Source organism: Gossypium arboreum, chromosome 11, assembly GCF_025698485.1.
Source record: "Gossypium arboreum isolate Shixiya-1 chromosome 11, ASM2569848v2, whole genome shotgun sequence".
NCBI lineage: Eukaryota > Viridiplantae > Streptophyta > Magnoliopsida > Malvales > Malvaceae > Gossypium > Gossypium arboreum.
In genome coordinates, this window is record NC_069080.1 from 17,057,449 (window position 1) to 17,078,930 (window position 21,482).

The window sequence follows — 21,482 nt, forward strand, 5'->3', positions numbered from 1 at the left end:
GGAGATGAAAATCTAACGAAGACATAGGTACAGATGTATCCCGAAAACGATCCATTATCCTACACGGAGGTGAAGACCTCACGGAGGAATAGTTTCTCACTCCCACCTAAAAGGGTATAACTGTGGTCATACAATGCAATGTGCAAGGATATACAAAAAAGCTCGAAGCAAATAAAGAAAATATGAATAAATGAAGATCGTAACACAAAACGGATGAAATGCAATGAAAGGATTGTATATCAAAACCAAATTTTTAATTTTCGACAAAAAGATAAAATTTAATCAACTTGTGGCTTGACTCTCTTATTTGGGTCCCCAGTAGAGACGTCAAGCTGTCGAAACCATTTTTTTGAAAAAAAAAATAGTCTACTTGGTTTTGAAAATGAAAAAATGAGAGTCGTCACCAATCTTTTTTAGGTGTGATCGGATCACCTGGTAATTCAGTCGTTTTAACAAAAATTTAAATTTATTAAAACGATGATTTTTGGTCTACAAAATTTAGAAAGACGGGTTCGGGAGTCGGTTACACACGAGGAAGGATTAGCACTCTCGTAACACCCAAAATTGGTACCTAGTTGATTAATTAGTGTCTTAGTGTCGAAAATTGAGAACTTTGAAGAAAAATACAATCCATTGTTAAATTATTGCTTAATTGAAAATTTTTGAGAAAAAGGGCGTATTTCACGTTAACCGAGGAAAAGGATTACATCCCGTAAGTTAGGATATAATGCCTTAAATCCTCGAAATGAGAATGAACGCCAAAAAATTTTTATTTTGAAAAATGTTCGATTATCTCGATTTTAGGAAGAAATCATATCCCGTAAGTTAGAATACGATTTTTTCTTAATTCCCGAGAATATTTAAAAATATTTTTAAAACGTTCGTTATTCGGATTTATCGAGAAACTCAAATCCCTGTAAGTTAGGGTATGACTTTTTGAATCCCGAAATACGAAAAAGAATCGCTTATTGTTATTATTTTTAAAAGAAATTTTCGATATAACAAGTAAAATGCGACATGATTTCGTAATAAAACTTAAAATGGATTACGGTGTTGATATGGGTGATGGCATAATACTGACGAAAATGATAATCACGAATAAATTCGCAGGTATAAAAAAGCATATATAATGCAATAACAATGAAGACAAAAATAAAATAAGGATGAAACAATAATAATAAAACAAAATAAAAATAACAATACATTAATAAGAGTAATAATAATAATAATGATGATGATGATGATGATGATGATGATGTAAGTAAAAAAAAAAGTAAATGCAAAAGGAAACATATAATGAAGTAATAATATAAAATTAATTAGCCTAATAATATGATAATAATATTAGTAACAATACAATAATAGTAATAAGGTAGAAAAGATAATAATAATGTATTAATAAGAATAATAATATAATAATAATTATGGAAAAAATAATATTAATATTTTAAATAAGATAAAATAATAGATAGAAAGTAGTACTAATAATACGTTAATAATAATAATAATAATAATAATAATAATAATAATAATAATTAATTTGAAAATAAAATAGCAAAATAATGAGAAAGGACTAACTTAAAACGAAAGTTTGGGGCAAATTCAAAATAAAAAGAAAGGGGAAGGACCAAATTGTAACGTGCAAAAGAAGTGGAGGGACCAAAAAGGCAATATTCTCTTGTCCCAAAACACGCAGCTTCAAAAGGGACTAAATTGGCAACGAAATAAAATTTTTGGGCATAAATTAAGAAACAAAAAAACGAAATTTGAAAGCAAAAAATACGGAAGGGCTAAATGCGCAATTAGACCACCAAACGAAAACACGCGGATATCCTAAGGCGGGTCGAGTCGGCGCGCGAGTCGTATCAAAACGACGTCGTTTTGGCACTTAAATGGCTAACATGAAACGGCATCGTTTCACGCTATTATAAAAGATCAAAGTTTTCTAAAATTTCATTCTCAGCCCTACTTTTACAAAAAAGCAAAAAAAAAAAAACTTTCATTCTTTTCTCTGAAAGCCTTTATAGTCCGGCAAGAGCTACGGTGGGCCACCGCCGTCGACCACCGCCATCGGTCGCCATGGAAATCGAAAAATCGCCCTTTTTGTGATTAGAAGGTAAGTTTTTTCTTTCTCTTTTTTTTAACATCTTTTTAATATGTATAAATATACAGTAAAAAAATAAAATAAAGAAACATATATATGTATATAAGCAATTTCGAAAGAAAGAAAAAAATAAAATAAAAGGCCTTAGCTTGCTTTTAAACCTTTTGTTTTTTTAGCCGTTTGCTTCTTCTTGTACTCAATCTCTGTTATGTGTTTGAATCTTTGTTTTTTATTCGATTTCTCCCCAAAAGATACAAAGATTTCAAGGCTTATATAGCCATTTACAAAATATTAAATATAGTTGTGTATCCCTGCTTGTCATTTCCGTTTTCAATCTTTGCAAGTGCAACTTGGGCGGTGACGACAGAGATGGTGGCCAGTGGCGACGTCAGGCTTTGACAATGGCTAGGGTAGGTTGCGGCGCCACTTGTGTTAGGGGGGCTAGGGTTTTTTTTTTTGTTAAGGTTTGGGCTGTATTGGGCTAGGGCAGTTAGGTTTAGTTGGGTCTAAAATTTGGGCTTCGGTTTTGGGCTTGTTGGTTTAGTTTAGTTAGGCCTGGTCTGTGGTTTAAGTTTTGGTTCTGTTTATGGGTCCCAGGCTAAATTGGGCTTGTACACCGTAAAATTAATTTTCGACGAAATAAAAAAGACATATATAGTAAAATCGTAACCATAGAATACGACCCTAATTAAAATGCATTCATTTGCCTCATACACTATTGGGATGGTGAGAAGAGATATATTTTGGAAAACAATGAGAAATCATTATTTTTGGTACAAAAGTTTCTATAAAAATAAAAAATGCCCTACCATTGATATGATGTGGTAAACATAACATGAAGTAGTTTAATAAATACACTATAATTTCTTACCTTTCTAAAAACGGTTAGCTGGAACTCCTTTTCATTATACTTTCAATAGATTCATCAATATCATTCATAAAATTTACAGAAATCATGCTTATTAATGATAATTAAATGAATATTATTGAGTAATATAAAATTTATGAAAAGCATACTTATTAATGATAATTAAAATTATATTTTCTAATAAATTAACCGAAAAAGTAAGGGAAGGAATTAAGAATTTCCCGTATCTTCGTTATAAATAAAATCTAAAAAGAATATATATTATTAAATAAGAGACTTGTAATTTTCTTTAAATACACTACTTTCTTTCTTGATCAGGGAAGAAATTATGTTTAGGGTTCCATTCATTCAAGCAGAAACTTCAAAGATAATAGCTATGGCAAAGAGGTGCCTTTTTCCCCTTGTCTTGCAAGCCACTTTTTTTTAAAAAAATGGGTTTCATGGTTTGATATATTCATATGGTTTTATTCTAAAATACACGTTGTTGGTTGTTATGGTTGTTGCAGTTATAATGTGGAAGCAGAGCTGATCATAGTGTTAGTTTTGACAAGAATTATCACGTCACATGGGGAAACTCTCATGTAACCTCTGTAAACCAGGGAACTGAAGTCCATCTCCGGATGGATAAAGCGGCAGGTCTTTTGAAAATCAATTAATCTTAATAGCATGCATATTTATGTGTTTCGATGCATGCATGCGTGTATGTTTTTTTTAGTACACAATGCATGCATGCTATGCAAACATATTACTAGCTAATTTTATGCATGTATGCATATAATAATTACGAATATTAAAATACACATAACATAAATACATGAATTTATTAAAATTTACATAGGTTGATATATTTAAAAAACCTTTAAACTATTATACAGTGTTTATATAAGCTCTTATATTATTTTTAATTAAATAAGCCCTAACATATAATTTTTACCCTTTTGCTTTTAATATTAAAGTACAAAAATTTGAAATTTGAAATTAATTTGTATTTTGTGCTGATTTAAATTTGATAAAATAGTTTATTAAATAATAATATTTAAAATTTCTGTCCTTATAAACTTAACTCATGTAATCATTCTTTTGTAATTTTTATTATTCTTTTTATTTTATATTGATGTTAAAAATATATAGAATTTTATTACATCAACAAAAATTAAAATAAGAGTTTGAAATTCAAAATGATTTTATTTTAATATTAAAATCCTTAGCTTTTATGGGTAAAATTATAAAATAAGGGCTTGTTTAGCTATAAAAATAGTTTAAGAGCTTGTTTAAACACAATGTAATAGTTTAAGGACTTTTTTAGTATATTAGCCATTTATCCAGTATTTTTTTTAACATTAATCTCCTTATTATATATGCTATTTTTTATACAATGCTTAAAACTACCCATAGTTCCTTCCCAACCCTTAAATAAGAAGATAACGTACTTTAACGCACTCGAACCCGCACTCTCTTGCACTGATAACAATACCGATGCCAATCAAGCTAAACTCAATCTGCAGTATTTTAAAATGCGACACTACGTATATAAGTGAATAACATGGTTTCTTTGTCCAACATAATGCAGGGGCTGGGTTTGAATCCAACGTGGGATATGCTTCAGGGTATTTCCAGATAAAAATAAAGCTACCCAACAAGGATTTTTCTGGGGTTGTTGTAGCCTTTTACGTACGTTATCATTTACCTTTCAGGCTCTCTAACATAACATGTATGAAATTTACTGTCTGTATGTGTGTTTCTAATGAACAAAATAACGGGTGGGTTGATTGCATGCATGCATGCAGTTGACATCGGACCCAGATGGCAAAGAAGGAAACCATGACGAGCTGGATTTCGAGTTCTTGGGTAGCAATGGACCACCTTTTACATTGCAAACGAATGTGTTTTCCAATGATAAAGGAGGGAGAGAGCAAAGATTTCATCACTGGTTTGACCCCACTTCTGATTTTCATACCTATGGAATTGTTTGGAACCAACACCAACTAGTGTAAGTAACACCTAACCGTGTTTGTTTGTAGATCATCGAGATGTCCAATGAATTGGATCGGAGACTAAAAACCCTTTTACTTTTACTTTTTCTTTTGGGGTAGGTTTTATGTGGACAAGACACCCATCAGGGTTTTCAAGAACAACACAAAAATTGGAGTGAGTTATCCATCGCAAAATTTGTGATTCAAGGAAGCATATGGAATGGAGAAACTTGGGCATCAGGTGGAAGGAAAATCGATTGGAGCCAAGCGCCATTTGTAGCTAGTTTTGTAGGGTTTGGTGTCACCGGCTGCCAATTCCAGAACAGTGCTAGCAAAGATCAATGCTACATTTCCAGCCCCAAGCTGTGGTGGAATGGGGATAAGTATTTGAGACTTGACCCTACTCAGCGTAAAGCTTTACAGGATGCTAGAACCAAATATTTGTATGATGGCTACTGTTCTAAACATGCTGACATTCATAAAGAACGCCAGATTAATAAAAATATATCATATGTATAGTTGATATGAGAAAGTATGGTATGAAATAAGATATTATCACTTTCTAATAAATTAATGTCATATTAGTAATTTTATTTTGAATTTTAAAATTTTTATTTGAATTTAATTTTTAAAGATAAAAATATTAAAATTTAGAATAAAAATATTGATGTGATATTAAATTATTAGAAAAATTTTCAGAAAAATTTGCATACATCTTTACCCTATAAATACTTACAATTAAGAAATACTAATATATATAATAAAAAATAGTTCTTCTGTGTTGGACTGTTTCACACATAATTAGATAGAGCAAATAAATTATACTATATGTTTTCTTTATTATATTGTTTTCTTTGTTTATAAAGGGATATTACCTATAATTAAATCTCTAATTGATGTTATCGGTTAAAAAATATTATATTAGTATCAGCATATAAGTAATTCAGTTTCTTTTAAAAAATTTGAAGGGTGAATTAAGTTATGTATTTTAATTTGATATTTTTAGTTTTTATATTTTAGATTTTAAAATTTTAGTCTTAACAAAATGATAATTATTAAATTTATTAAGTTAAGTTCTATTATTTTTAAAATTTAGTATGTCAAAACATATTATCGCATGCGTAGTGTTATGTCTTTTATTATTTTCATATATTACTCACAAAAGTTAATTTATAGATTTAACAATTATCATTTCCATATTAAGATTGAAATTTTAAAATTTTAAAAATATAGTCACTAAGAATAATCCAATGGGTGAATATGAACTAAATCTATAACTTTATGCATAATATAAGACTAATGACATAATTTAATCAAACATATTTAACTATTACTATTAAGTTAAGACTAAAATTTTAAAACTCAAAATATACAAAACTAAAATTAATTAAACTAAAATATATGATCGACAATTTTAGTCGCTCTCAGTCTCATAGAATTTTCACCCTATCAACTATTAGATAGTTTTTAATAATATTTATATTTTACTAACCGTTACTTGAATAGTTTTTATCAAAAAAATAGTATTTTTTTAAAAATTGGTTTTTCACCCAATTTTTAAATATTTATACTATTTATTTATCCAAGCACATAATGAGTGTGCATATGACTGATCATATATGTTGGTAAAATAAGAATTATCATGCTTAACTTTCCTCTGAAAAAAATTAATAAACAAATTTTTGGGTTTTCAATTAGTCAAACTGCCAAAAAACAAATTTCAAATGTAAAGAACTAATTTGAATATACATTAAATTTTAAAATATAATTTTGGTGTAAATCAAAATTTTAAAATTGATTTACTGTAATAAAAGTTAAAAATTCATAACTATCAATAATCAATTTTTATTCAATATTAGGGGTAAGGAATAAGGGTGCATGTGTACTGTTCCAGTACCGGAATTATCACTTCTCTTTAATTTTCATACAAATGTAAATTTCAATTTGTATCGGTTGCACCGGCTTGTTCCAGCCAATTTCAATTGCACCAACTGAAACATTATGTAACGGCCAATGCATAAATAATGTTAAAAATAGATAAAATTGTTTTTTTACCGACTTTAATTTTTTATTAATATTTTTTATCAATCAAATTTGAAATTCAACATTAACGAAGTAAAAGAGCAATTTTAAATTTTAAAGTAAAAATTAATAAAGAATAAAAAAAATAAGGAATTTATATAACAAGCAAATCGAAGGAAAAAAATTTAAATGCTTCACGAACACAACTTTTGTTTATATTTTTATTAAAATTTTATTTTATATTTTTAGTGTGGAATAATCTTATTGTAGATTTTTTAAAATAATGTTGTGATAATTTTGTTGTTTAATGTGTAAGATATTTTTTTCTTTATTTACTTTAGATTTATTAAATGATAAATTTTATTTGTGAAGTTTATTGATGTATTTTATATAATCAATTAATATTTTTATATTTGAAATTTCTTAATCTAATTCATTTGATATATTAAATATTTTTTAAAAATCGGTAAATTTGAAACATTACGTCGAAATAGGTTAGTACCAATACATACCAGTTCCAATAGAAAACCGATATGTCCATTAGTTGTTCCGGCTACCTTGGGTAACGCAATTAAAACTCATGCCAAACAAGCGTTTGACAATATTTTTAATCACCACTCCATTTTAGGGTGAGCTTTCGATCGAATCAAGTTGAATCAAGTGAAAAAAATTTCAAATTGACAAGTCTTATTTTATCATTCTAACTTAATTTGAAATTTTTTAAATCGAGTCAAGTGAAATGAAATTTGAGTTGAGTTGGATCGAGTGAAATTATTAGAGTTAAATTAAAAATTAAACATGTCAAATTAAATTCTTGTTACAATATAACTAATTTCATGTTAGAGTACATAAATTTGAAACCATATATATTTTAAATCTTTTTCAAACCAAAATAATAAAAAATAACATAATTTAGTATGATAAACTTAAATAATTAATAAACTTATTTAGGTCCCAAAATTTTTATTTTAGAAAATTTTATTTTATATATTTTTAGAATTTCTTTTAGAAATTTTATAATTTTTTAAAATATAAATCTTTGAATTTTAAAAAATATTTTGAATTATTTTGTAACTTTGTTTAGAGTGAGACTAGTTTGCTCATTTTAAAATTGACTTTCTTAGATTGTATTTAAAAATAAATAATCATGACATGTAGTAGGTTTGTGTGAAGTTTTAAAAAAAGTATAATATAAATTTTAGCTTTCAACATTTACATTTTTGTTATTTTGATTATTATTCTTTTTTAAGCTAAATTTGACATCAAAGTCAAATTTAATCATTTACTTTTATAACAATCGAATTATTTTTAATGAAAATAATAACTAAAACATTAAATTTTAAACATGATAGTTTGAATGACAATTCATATATATTTTATACTATTTTTATTGAGTATTTATTAATTTTTCATATTTTTGAATTTTAATTTTTAATATTTATATAAATTTTAAATTATTATTGATATAACATATAAAATAAATAATGTTATACCAATATGAAATAAAAGTGGATTGTCATGCGATTTAAACAATAACATTATTAAAATTAATATTTTATTTAATATTTTTATTAAAAATAATTCAATTTTTTTAAGATTAATAACCAACTTTAGTTTAAAAAGTTCAAATTAATAAAATATATAAAATGCAGCATAAAAGATCACCATGGTAAAAAAATAGAGATTTATTACTGGTTTTTTAAAGAAAATCCGCTTTTATTTTGTAAAAGTCAAACTCGTTCATTCGCAATGTAAATGGGGTTTTTAAGCCCAATCATAAAAAGAACATCTGAAATCGGCCTAAAAGAGAAAGAGCATTTAAGGTTTTTTTCATAACAAAACAAAAAGAATGCTTTTTGGTCTTCACTGATCAGGATTCAGGTATTATTTTTTAATAATTAATAATATTATTATTTGAAACCTCCGCGGACTGGGTGTCCCATGGCGGAATATGTGCACTCAATATTATAGTTTCAACTTGGTAAGAAAACCCAGTAATGGTCCTTCTTCAGAGACCACATATTTTGCTCCTCCTTATAGGCACTCATCAATTCTTGCAATGCTGGATTGCTTTTGGATCGGTCAATGAAGAAGGCCAACAACAAGAAGAATTCAGTGAAGAACTTCTAGTGAAGCCTTTGCCGGATCACAAACTGTTGGCTCATTTCCATTTTCAAAGCTCCGCCCCTCCTTCTACCTCTAATGGCTGCCACCACCACTTATTTCCCAAAGCCATTTCTCAGTTGGTACTTTTTCTTCTTTTAATTCCTTTGGGTCACTGCCAATTCTTGTTTATTATGTTCTTTCATGGTTCTTTTCGTTTAAATGAAGTTTTAGCCAACTGCATTCCTATAGTGTCTGAATTTATTGGTAAGAAAAACCTAAGGATTTATGCATTTATTATTAGTTAATTATTGAACATTTCTCTTTTTCTATGTTGATACATTGAATTTATTGTTGTAGGAGGACCTTTTATTAGCTTGGCTCGGGTCATTTAAGATAGTTCTTTAAGGTTCCTTTTTTGGAAAACTTTTTATTAGCCTATAAACTTTAAAATTATCGTTCCACCTTTTTCTTCTATTTTCATGCTCAAGGTATGATTTCCAAATTCATAAATGTACATGAGAGTGAAATGTTTTTGAAATATCTAACTTTTTCGACAATGTTATGTTTGACATGAAGTACAAACTCGGTTACAAGTTTACTTGAAAAATGTCTTGCACTAGTTGTGTATGTGTTGCAGTAATCTGCATCTCACTTTCTGCAAGGAAAAGATAATAGTTCTGATAAATAGCTTTGTTGTAGATTTCAATAAATTGACAATTAAGATAAAGTAGCTTTCTTGTAAATATTAAAAGATTAATGATTAATCTAATTTCTTTTCTTTTTTTGGTGGGGGTTATAGGCTAATCTGATTTCTTTTCTTTTTTTGGTGGGGGTTATAGGCCTACTGCCCTCCGCCTTACCAAACATTATAAATGATCAAGTCTTTGCAGTGTTTAAAACTGTGCACGTAAACATCTTTGAACAGGTTCAGAAATTTCGAGTCAAGGAAATGGAATTGTCTTTCACACAAGGTCGTTGGAACTATGAAAGCTGGGGTGGATTTGATCCCATATCAAGCAGCAATGCAAAGGCCCCTGGAGTTGAGTTATGGGCCGTTTTTGATGTCCCACAACATCATATTGATGCTTCCTGGAAGAACTTAACACACTCTCTCAGGTCTTTTCTGTGCCTCAATCAACTTCTTAGAGTCTACTGCTACTTATTCTACTCCAGAATGGAGTTTTCCACCAGCTTCAGGCAATGTGAGGTATGGTACATTGCCCTGTGAAGCTGTTTGCACGGAGAATCTGACTCCATGGTTGAAGTTGCTTCCTTGTCGGGACAAAGCTGGGATTGCCTTGTTACTGGATAGGCCATCACTTTACGGAGGTTTTTATCATTCTCAGCGGTTGCATTTAACCTCAACTGAATCTAGTTCAGAGGGGATTGATTCGGGCATCATATTAGAACAGACCCTTACAGTTGTTCTCCAGCCTAATAGTGAAAGGGCCATCGAGGTCCATGCTAGTGAAAAACATGTTCAGCCAAGCTGGTCTCTTAGTTCAATTTTTGGGAAACAAGTTAGTGGAAGATGTGTTCTTGCAAAGTCCAGCAGTGTGTATCTTCTCCTTGACAGGGGCTTAGTTGCCGAACTGAAGTTTCCAAATAAAGAAAATGGGAAGTCTGCAGCAAATGGTTTGACCTCTGAGAACTTTTGGTCTAATCCGAGCTTTGAGCTGTCTGTTAACCCAGACAGGATATTTTTAGAAGAAAGCAGTTCGCATAGCAAGAGCTTATCAATTCTGTATATGTTTCAAGTTGAGAAATACAGTGAATCTGAACCATTTGATATTGGTCTTATGTGGAAGGTTCCTGTAGCTTGGTTGTGTCAACAAACACCATTACATGCTAGTAGGTTTTTGATGGGAAGCGGAAATGAGAGGGGTGCGATTGCTATTTCATTAAAATCTACACAATTCACTGAGGGCTTCATGAGTGCTAATTCCAAGGATGGAAGTTGTGAACTGCGAGTTGATGTTTTCCAAGTTGTCCCTTGGTATGTTAAGGTCTATTTCCATTCTTTGCGGGTGTTTGTTGATCAACAACCTAGGGCTGTTTCAGATTTTATTGAGAAGATACACGTTTCACCTTCCAAAGATAAAATGTCTCCTGGTGTGATGGAGGTGGTTCTGAAACTTCCTTGCAGAGTGAACACTGCTGCTTTAACCATAGAGTTTGATAAGGTGTGCTTTTTATTATATTTATTCAGCTAATAGTCATTCTAGCTTTACAAGTTCTATTAATTCAACACAATTTATTTTCTTTTACCTCTGAAGTTAATTTGTTAAAACTGTTAATTTGGTTCATAGCGGTAAGGTGTTAGGCATAGTGATATCAGAATAAAAATATTGGTGTGTATTTCTGCTGCAATGGAGTCCAAATATTTAGCTTAAAACAGAACCTGTTTCTGTAAAAGCTATTTCTGATAAAGCAGTCATATAAAATGGAAAATTGAATCCCTCGAGCATATATAATATTGATGATGAAATAATCGGTTGGCATTGGCATTGTTGCCAGTGCAAGAGGATGTGGGGTTGAGCGCGCTGAAGCGTGTTGATCCTCATATTTAATGGTTGGGGAGGGGTTATGAGTTGTACTAGGCATCATATTAAAAAAGTATTGATGATGCAATGTATTTGAATTCGGACCTTGACTATAAATGTTTTAAAATTCGAACAAAAACCAATTAACCAATGCCATTTTTTATGTGTAATGCTGAAACATAGACCTATCCCAATTTCTAGATTCTCAACCCATTGGTCACTCCTTAGGCTGGATGGATATGATGAAACCTACCAATACCTTCAAATTATATAACCTTTGCTTATGTCTGAAAAAGAAAAACGGATAAGTTAGTAGTAGCTGTTTCCATCATCCTCAAAAGACTGATGTATCTTATTTTTAGATATCTCATAATTTTTTATTTCACTTACAATGTTAGAAATCCTTTCATTGCATACACTGCTGCTTCAGCAGAAAATAGAGAATTAGTTGCTATCCTAATATACTGCTATCAGTCTAGGACATTCCCTGCTTTTAGATGATATATATTTTGATGAGATTAATAATATTGAACTGAAAAAATACATAGTGGTTCTTGCTTGAAGGGCCAAACTTTACTATGATTTATGTGTCTTGGTATATTATCGATTAGTTGATCCTCTGTTCTGAAATGTCTGAATAGGGTTTTTTGCGCATTGATGAATATCCCCCAGATGCTAATCAAGGATTTGACATACCATCTGCTATTATTAGCTTTCCCAACTTCCATGCAAGCATGGTTTTTCTCGAAGATGACTCTTTGAACAGGTCACCACTGTTGTCAAAGTTTCAGGTATTAACCGCTTGATATTTTCTGCTCCTAAACATGACCAATTTCTCTTTTACTCTCATTTGATATTAGTTTGATTTGTCATGCAGGAAAAATGTCCTGTAATGTCTTACACAGAAGTCTTACTTGTACCTTTGACAACTCCTGATTTTAGCATGCCTTACAATGTCATCACAATCACATGCACGGTGTTTGCACTATACTTTGGATCATTGCTCAATGTGCTGCAAAGGCGTGTTGCTGAGGAGGAGAGATTTCTTAAAGCCAAGGGTAAATTTATCTCATTGAATAGGACATTATCAGTTATCTTGAGAATGTGATTAACGTCATTCTCCTAAATTTTTGGCAATAGCCCTTCTATGTGTAGTTTGTCAATACCAGACAAGTCTATTTGTCATGTTCAATGCAAACTTTTGTAACATCCGTAACAGTTGTTTCTATCAGTATATATATAAGTACTTTAGCCCCACAGTCAGTTGAGCAGCTTTGGAGATGAACCCAAAATTAAAGGTGGTAGACTTAAGTCGTAATGAATAATACTTAAATTGTGGCCCTGTCAAGTTGCTTAACAACTTGATAATATAGTTCCTATTTTCTTGTTTTTTAATCCAAGATCTCTATGTTTCTGGTCTGGTTGGTATTTGGGGTTATGTTAATTCAACTCTTCATTTTTTTTGAAGTACCTATATTCATGTTGTGGTTGCAGCTTTTGATCTCTGACTGATATTTTACTTTTTTTTATTTATTTTTTCTGCTTGCAGCTGCCAAGAAAACTGGCCGGCTACCTCTGCTGCTATCGAAGTTGTCTGCCAAGCTTAGAGGTAGACGACGGGAACCTCTTCATTCACCTCCTTCTTCATCATCTTTCATAAATTCTAAATTAGTATTAAAAGTCATACTAGTAGCTGGACTTGCTGTAGGTTGGCAATACTTTTTCTCTTAAAAGTAAAAAATATGGAACTTTTCAGCATAGAATATGAAAGCAAAATGAAAGAATACTAGAGCTCCGAGTTAGTGAAAATGATTATGTTCCTCCAAAATCCCATGAGACTCTACTTTGCATCATTCTCAGCTATTGATCATTTTCTTTTACTTCCTGAAATTTTTAATCCTTTTTCATGAAACTCCGAAACTAACTGAACTTTGTTTCACATGGTTATTATCGTATGCATCAAAGTCATTGAGTTTCAAGCTGTTGTGGTGTGAGGGTTTGTGTAAATCTCCTAGTCCGACAAAGAAAATTGATCAAAGTTTCAAATTTGGAATATCTGCCATTTTCTTAAGGATGTTCCTCATGTTGCTGAAGTATATGATAATTTAGCCTTTACTAATTTCTTGTCTCATTATTCTTAAAAACCAGTCATGGCATCCCATTAGAGCTACTTTAATAAGTTCCATCAATAAAAGACACGACTAACATGCACGAATAACATAACAAAATCATCGGCTATCAAGGAAGAGATCCAACTTTTCTTTGGCACTCTTTATTTTCATTGCAGCAAGTACTTTTCCAGTATAGATTTTACATGTTTGTTGTGGAAATAAACTAAGCTGTGCATGTAACCTGTAAATGCAAACTAGGGTTATGGCAGGCTCTCTTCTTTTTATTTTTTATTTTTACTTTTTGTGTGTATCTTCACTACAAGAAACATGAATTCAGTCGAACCACAATTTACATCCTTAAAACTTACAAGACTCTCATCTACAATGTTTGCCATTTGGTGCATTAGGCTCGGGAATCAACCAGGACTGATCCTCTTGCAAGGTACACCTACAATCACTTCATCTTCCCTCCTCCTCTTCATAGTGCCACTCAAATAACTGCACTTAAAAGGTGTGCTCGGAACATTGCTAGCTTTACTGTTACCTTTAATATCTACAATATGAAGCACCGAAAGCATCAGTGGAAATGGTAAACGAACAAGGAATTAAACAATGAATTAGAACCATTCAGCAGTAATGATGATGGGATGATTGTTGAATGGTAAATGGTTTTAACAAACCTGAGTTTGTGTCATTAATCTTTAATTTCTTGAGCAAGCTTGCATGGTCTATCGAACACTGTCTTTTGAGGCCAACCCCAACATTGATTTCGGAAACTGAGCGATCACCTCCATCATGGGATCCTGTATGCCAAGGCGAATAAGCTGCTTTAGCCAAGCCAATTCCCCGTTATTTTTAAACAATGTTGTTTGTATTTCACCTGTTAAGCTGCTTTCCCTTAACTTTTTGTTCTCAAACGAGTAAATATCTTTAAGTTGTAGCTTTGCAGTAAGTCCAACATCGTTTATTCCAGGCTTTCCAGCTGAATCTCGACTCCAGCTAATACCATCTTGAGGCTCATGTGCTCCTACAAAAAAAAGAGGATAAAATGGCAACAATTCTAAAAGAACAAACCAGTGGCCACCTTCCTGATTTTCCCAAACTTTCCCGAGAACCAAACAGAAATCCAAAAAGACGATTATATTCATCCGAGAAACCCCATAAAAAGACAATAGTGCGCGTACTCTTGCTCCCAACTTTGCAAAACTTGCCATCGACTATGAGAGCGCCCTTATGATCATCAGTCCCAGTAGACAAGCCTTTAGAAGAGAAGAAAGAAAGCAGCGACCTCCACGTAACAGAAGAAGAAACAAGATCAACCCCTCGGCTTATAAAGTGGCCATTGAGCTTAACCGTTGATGGGTCTAGCCCGAACATTCGAGATATGGACCCAATGTCCAGTTTCTGGCTATCCCATGCCACGAACCAGATTAGCTTGGATACCGAAGGGCAGAAAAGCTGGATTGTCTTTGGTTTCTCTTTGTTATCAATTGACATTGATTCTCAATCGCTGTTCTCAGCCTTGCTTTGCTGAGATGGGTAGAGTTGATTTCTAGTTTGCGTTGCTTTCAACTTCCAACGGCTTCTGGAAGTATCTTTCAAAAAAGTTGTAGACCCATTGAACTTTGGATGGGGCTTAAAGACCATGGGCTGATGGGCTTTTAGAGGCCATTGTTGAAGCTTTTGAAAGACCATGGGCTGATGGGAAAAGTGGGTGTAGTGGTGTCAGTTGAATCTCAAATCGATCTGTATTATTGGCAACCCTGCATGTAGCAATTCCATCCGATATTACTTCTTTAATTTGTGCTCTGAGTGTAGCTTTACAGACAAAAAATGGGTTTATGAGCTTGGGGTTGAAATCAAAGGATGAAGTATGAGGCGGCTGTCAGCAAAATTTAAGAGCAACTCATTCATTTTGGCCTCCATAGACAACACATCTGCCTACCAAAATTTCAGTTCCGATCGACCCTTCTCCGCTGTTACACCACCGTCATCGGCCATCCACGGCTGCCTTCATGGTGGATTCGGTTCTATAATTTTCCAGTTTCATCGAGAACAAACTTAAGCAAGCAACAAACAATTGCCGTCTTAGCTCAGCCGGTAGAGCGCATGGCTTTTAACCATGTGGTCGTGGGTTCGATTCCCACAGACGGCGGTTTTTTGCTTTTTTTTTGGCTTCAAATTTCTGAAACATGGGAGAATTGTGCCTTGTGGGACAAAAGTAGCCTGCTTTTTCTTGATGGAGACAACAAATAACCCACCAAGAATATGAAGCTATGGCATCTCCACTCGACTGTAAGTTGACAAGTCTGCCTATCAAATTTCAATCCCAACTTCCAGATTGAACTCCTTTGAAATGGACCCCCTATCACTACCGTCAGCGCCAGCCATCCATGCATGCCGGAATAACTCTGCCTCTCACCCCGTTTTGGTGAGATTCAGGTTTCCACTCGGTTTGAGGGTTAACTAAAATTGTTTTCTAGGCCTGAGAACCAACCTAAGTACAATTGACCATAAAGGCCGTCTTAGCTCAGCCGGTAGAGCGCATGGCTTTTAACCATGTGGTCGTGGGTTCGATTCCCACAGACGGCGATTTTATCCTTTTTTATTTCTCTCTCTGGCTCCATCCACTGAGATATGAAGGTATTGCATCATCAAAGAAATTAAGCTCCCTTTTGCCTTTTTCATCATATGCTTTTATAGTTTATATCATGTCTCCTGAGGTGCTCTTTTTGGTTACTGTTCATATGCTAGTCAGTTATGAACCCAATACACAATGTAAAACCTACAATACCAAGTTCAGACTGTCAAACATGACCAATACCAGTAAGAAAGAGAGAGCTAGCAATAGAAACAGAACAACCATTCAGCCAATTCACTTCCCTTTTAGATCACCCAATGGCATAATTGACATCAGAAAGATTCAACTTTTAAAATTTCTCTATCTTTTCTGTCTTGTAATCACTTAAACACAGAAGAAATTTGTACCATTCTGCAATTGGGTTTCCGATTAAATTCAAGATCAAGTTAGATCAGATGTCTTGACGAGAGGCAAAGCTCTAACTTGACTTTGATGTCATGCCACGTCAAAGGAAAATGTTGACCGATAGTTTTTGTAATTTTCATCTTATTTGAAAATTTGTTGCAATATTGTGAGTTGAGAACGAGGGAAAAAAAATTAAGAGCCAAAGTGAAAAAACTCACAAACATTAGGGTAAATTTTGGTCAAAATAAATTTTTTTTGCAACATTATGGGGGGAGAATGAGAATGAGAAAAAAGATTAAGGGCCAAAGTGAAAAAATATACAAACATTAGGGTAAATTTTGCAATTCTGCCAAAAGAATACTACTAACGGCAATCCAACGGCGTGAGTGAAAACGCGAGAGCGCCAAACTTTTCGCGGTTGCTTCAAAACAATTCAAATTCCAAAATCCAAATTAACGTCTTAGCCAAATTAAAACACAATTCCCTCCCTCCTCCTCTCTTTCATTTGCTCCCACCACTGAGACCTGTGATTTTAAAAAATAAGGTGAAAAAGAAAGAGATCGGCACAAAGGAATTTCACCCTTGTTTTTTCTTTTCTTCATTCTCAGGTACTTGTACTGTTCTTCATTTCCAGTTTTCGAACTGTTCCTCTTCTTGGATCCTTCTTCTGTATTTTTATTATATCACCAATTTTTAATTTGTTGTTTTTGGTTAACATTTTCTTGTATGTGGAAATGTCTCAGTTTTTTTTTTTTAATTGTAGCTAATTGAAATTAATATGTATAAATTTTTATTATGAGCTGTTTCTTCTAGGTTATCGATGTTGGGTGCAATCTAGTGAAATGATAGAAAATCGAAGAAAAAAGGGGTGTTTTCTTTCTGGGTATTGATCTATCTCTTAAGATCCCCGATTTTTTTTTTTTCACGTCAAGAAAAGTTTCCAATTTTGCACCGAATTTAAGTGTTGGTTTGAGGGAAAAGCAATAACATGGTGAGGAAGAAAAGAGTAGAGTCGTTTTACGCAAGGCTCAGAGAATCGGTTAAGGCATCATCTTTCTCTTCTTTACTCATATTCCCTTCAACCTCTGATGTGGACTCTCTTTGTACTCTCAAAATCATTTTCCACATTCTTGAATCTGATTCAGTCCGGTACTCGTGTTATCCGGTGTCTTCATTTCAACAAATCTGTGAATACGTTGGTTCTGATTTGAGTTCTTCCTCTGAGCCTGTTACCATACTTCTGATAAACTGGGGATGCCACCGTGACCTCCAAAAGGATCTTAAATTAGGACCTGGCGTGCGGGTTTTTGTTGTTGATAGTCATAGGCCGATTCACTTGCATAACTTGAGTGAACAGAATGATCAGGTGGTTGTTATTTATACAAATGACGATGAGCGGTTGGCTGATCTGGCGTATGATTTTGAGGTCATGGAGTTGGCTAATGCCAGCTATTGTTTACATAATTCGGAGTTGGATAGTGAAGAAGATGAAGATAGTGAAAGTGAAGATGAGGATGAAGCCAATGGTGATGAGGAGGAGGGTGGAAGTCGGGATGGGTCTAGCAAAAGAAGAAGAATGTCTTCAGAAGGTGAAGAAGAGCCCGCGGCGCGGCGTTTTAAGAAGTTCAGAAGGGATTATTATCGGATGGGAACTTTTCATGGTAAGCCATCAGGGTGTTTGATGTATGACTTGTCACATTCTTTTGAGGAAAAACACAAATGAGTTGCTTTGGCTGGCCTGTGTTTCGCTTGCTGATCAGTTTGTTCACGAGAGGCTGACAGATGAGAGGTATGAAGCTGGAGTCATGGAGCTTCAGCAGCATATCAACAGTTTAGGGAATTTGGATGTAGTTACTTCAGTGACTCTTAAAGATGGAACCAAGGTTCGAGCACCTGATTCCTCAAGAATTGCCTATGAAGAAGAACCAAGACTTATGCTGTTAAGAGAATGGAACTTATTTGATTCAATGCTGTGTTCCTCGTACATTGCCCCTAAGCTGAAGACATGGAGCGATAATGGTATGAAAAAGCTTAAGCTTCTTCTTGCAAGGATGGGGTTTGCGCTGGTGGATTGCCAGCAGAAGTTTCAGTACATGAATTATGAGGTGAAACAGAAGATGAAAGATCAATTTGAACAAATTTTGCCTGAATATGGACTCAATGATTTTTACTACAAAAGTTTCTTGCGTCACCATGGTTATACTTCAAGGGTTTCAGCTGCAGACATGGTATATGGAGTCACTGCACTGCTTGAATCATTTGTGCAATCTGATGGCTTTTGTGCTTTGAAGCAATTCGGGATGGCATACGATGCATTGTCCTTAAGTAATCTTGATAAGCTGAAGGCTGGAATGGAACAAGCAATCAAGATACAAAGGGCTATTCTCAGACAAGGAAGTGCCGCAATAACAATGAGTGGGTGCATCAGGAGTGGAAGAAAGTTTAGGTGGGTGAAGGTTGAAGATTCAGTGGACACAAAGCTGTTGGGTCACCCACAGGCTCTGACCAAGTTCTGCTACTTTCTAATGGATGCCTTGAAGGAGAAAGGAGCTAGGTTGAAGCCTTTGCTTTGTGCCTGCATGTCGGAAGAGGCAACTAAGGTGTTTATTGTTGGGGTGTGTGGAAAGCCTTGCCTTGGAGCACTTCAAGGGAATGCATTTGGTCTTGCATTCAGGAATGCTGCCGAGGAAACTGGAGCTGAATACTTCCATGAGCTTTTTGAATCTTCATGGATTGTGTTGGATGCAGGTGCTATCAATTCCTTCATGGTTAGATTAACCGAGAAGCTTTGATGTCAATCTTTCAATGTCTGGTGAACCGAAAACATTGCATGTTCTCAATAGAAAAACATTTGCTCCTTGCTCCAAGTGACTAATTTTTTAGCTAAAATGCAAATCCATTATTTTCCTCAATCCCTTTTTGTTGATACAGAGAGATTTAGCCGACTCTAATAATTATCTACGTTATTAGTAAGTTTCCTTCACTTAAAAAGTAGTGATAAATTAATTTAAATGACAATTAAAAATTAAATACTTTTGAATAATTAATAAAACTTGTTAAATTTTAAATTAAATATAAATTAGTTGTTAAATTTAATAAATTTGTGGCTTAATTGAACAAAAAGTTTTTAAAACTATGATATTTCACTAAAAAGTCATCTCAACCCATAAAAAATCATGTTATCACCTATTAAGATATAATTAAAAATTATGTAAAAATATAATTAAAAATTATTTTATATCAATATTAAATAAAAGTAATTATATTAATATTAAAAAATAAGCCACCCCATCCCTCTCCCTCTTTCCATCTTGAATACTGTGAAAAAAAATAAAATAAAATAACACAAATTTTACGTGGAAACCCTTTCGGGAAAAAATCACGGGCAGAGAAGAAGAAAATTCACTATGTCGAAAATTTGAATCAATACAAGAGGAATAGACTATGTCTATTTATAGGCTTGGAAAGACATATTCTAGTAGGATTGAAACAGTTTATCCTAATCAAAATATAAAATAGATGGAGTTTAATAAGGTTTAAAAAACTTTACTCTAAAATAAAATAAAAGAAGTCTAATTCTATATGGATTTTATTTTTATTTTATTTTTCATCGTATTTTATTTAAATAAGAATTTGGGTCACTTAATTCTAACAATCTCCACCTTAATACAAATTCTCAATGAACAAGTTCTTCATCGCGAACTTTTAATAAACAAGTTCTCCACCTCTTCCATAAAACCCCTTAAGGGTTTAACTTCAACAATGAACACCAACCAAGTCAAAGCAATGCTCAAACTTGGTTACAGGAAGTGACTTAGTCATCATATCTGCAGGATTTTCATGAGTACTAATTTTGCTCACAACAATATCACCACGAGCAATAATATCACGAACAAAATGATACCGAACATCAATATGTTTTGTTCTCTCATGAAACATTTGATCTTTTGTAAGGAAGATGGCACTCTGACTGTCACAAAATCCTGTACTGATTTGAAGGTCTTCATTGAGTTCACTAAATAGTCCCTTCAACCAAATAGCTTCTTTACAAGCCTCAGTAATCGCCATGTACTCAACTTCAGTGGTAGACAAAGCGACTGTAGTTTGCAAAGTGGCTTTCCAATTAATTGCACAACCTCCGATTGTAAAGACGTAACCTGTGAGAGATCTTCTTCTATCAAGGTCTCCAGCAAAATCAGCATCAACATACCCTATGACTCTATCTTTAGTTCTTCCAAACTGTAAGCAAACATCAGTAGTGCCTCGTAAGTATCTTAAAATCCACTTAACTGCTTTCCAATGTTCTTTACCGAGATTTGCCATGTATCTGCTAACTACACTGACTGCATATGGTAAATCTGGACGTGAACAAACCATAGCATACATGAGAGATCCCACTGCACTAGAGTATGGAACATGTGACATGTACTCAATCTCATCATCTGATTGTGGAGACAAAGCCGATGAAAGTCTGAAATGGGCTGCTAAAGGAGTACTAACAGGCTTAGCACTCTGTATATTGAACCTGTAAAGAACTTTCTCAATGTACCCCTTCTGACTTAGGTACAATTTACTTACTTTTCTATCTCTGAGAATCTCCATACCAAGTATCTTCTTTGCTGGTCCTAAATCTTTCATCTCAAATTCTTCACTTAGTTGGGCTTTGACCTTTCTTATCTCTCCTTTATCTTTTGCTGCTATCAACATGTCATCAATATAAAGAAATAGATACACAAAAGAACTATCACTGTTTTTCTTAAAGTAAACAC

General features: G+C 33.1%; 3 protein-coding genes, 2 non-coding genes and 1 pseudogene across 5 annotated transcripts; 5 read left to right on the plus strand and 1 right to left on the minus strand.

Moving 5' to 3' along the window:
- The first annotated feature begins 3,447 nt into the window (after positions 1-3,447).
- LOC108471605 (xyloglucan endotransglucosylase/hydrolase protein 2-like) lies at positions 3,448-5,503 on the plus strand (annotated as a pseudogene).
- A 3,226-nt stretch (positions 5,504-8,729) lies between these two features.
- Positions 8,730-13,425, plus strand: LOC108471607 (uncharacterized). Its single transcript, XM_017773202.2, is given in 6 exon segments — positions 8,730-9,213; positions 9,999-10,180; positions 10,182-11,256; positions 12,258-12,407; positions 12,494-12,674; positions 13,166-13,425. Coding segments are annotated over 6 exon segments (2,019 nt in total). The 5' UTR covers positions 8,730-8,964; the 3' UTR covers positions 13,348-13,425.
- A 447-nt stretch (positions 13,426-13,872) lies between these two features.
- Positions 13,873-15,333, minus strand: LOC108472565 (uncharacterized). The gene is made up of 4 exons (XM_017774111.2): positions 14,912-15,333; positions 14,608-14,754; positions 14,408-14,530; positions 13,873-14,280 (listed from the first exon to the last, which is right to left on the minus strand). The coding sequence occupies exons 1-4, from the start codon at positions 15,222-15,224 to the stop codon at positions 14,144-14,146; spliced, it is 720 nt and encodes a 239-aa protein (XP_017629600.1). The 5' UTR covers positions 15,225-15,333; the 3' UTR covers positions 13,873-14,143.
- A 476-nt stretch (positions 15,334-15,809) lies between these two features.
- TRNAK-UUU (transfer RNA lysine (anticodon UUU)) lies at positions 15,810-15,882 on the plus strand. The gene has a single exon. It is a non-coding gene; the product is annotated as a tRNA-Lys (tRNA).
- A 364-nt stretch (positions 15,883-16,246) lies between these two features.
- TRNAK-UUU (transfer RNA lysine (anticodon UUU)) lies at positions 16,247-16,319 on the plus strand. Its single transcript has one exon. It is a non-coding gene; the product is annotated as a tRNA-Lys (tRNA).
- Positions 16,320-17,173: 854 nt separating this feature from the next.
- On the plus strand, positions 17,174-19,625 carry LOC108472659 (uncharacterized). Its single transcript, XM_017774209.2, is given in 2 exon segments — positions 17,174-18,412; positions 18,414-19,625. Coding segments are annotated over 2 exon segments (1,803 nt in total). The 5' UTR covers positions 17,174-17,701; the 3' UTR covers positions 19,506-19,625.
- The last annotated feature ends 1,857 nt before the right edge of the window (positions 19,626-21,482 follow it).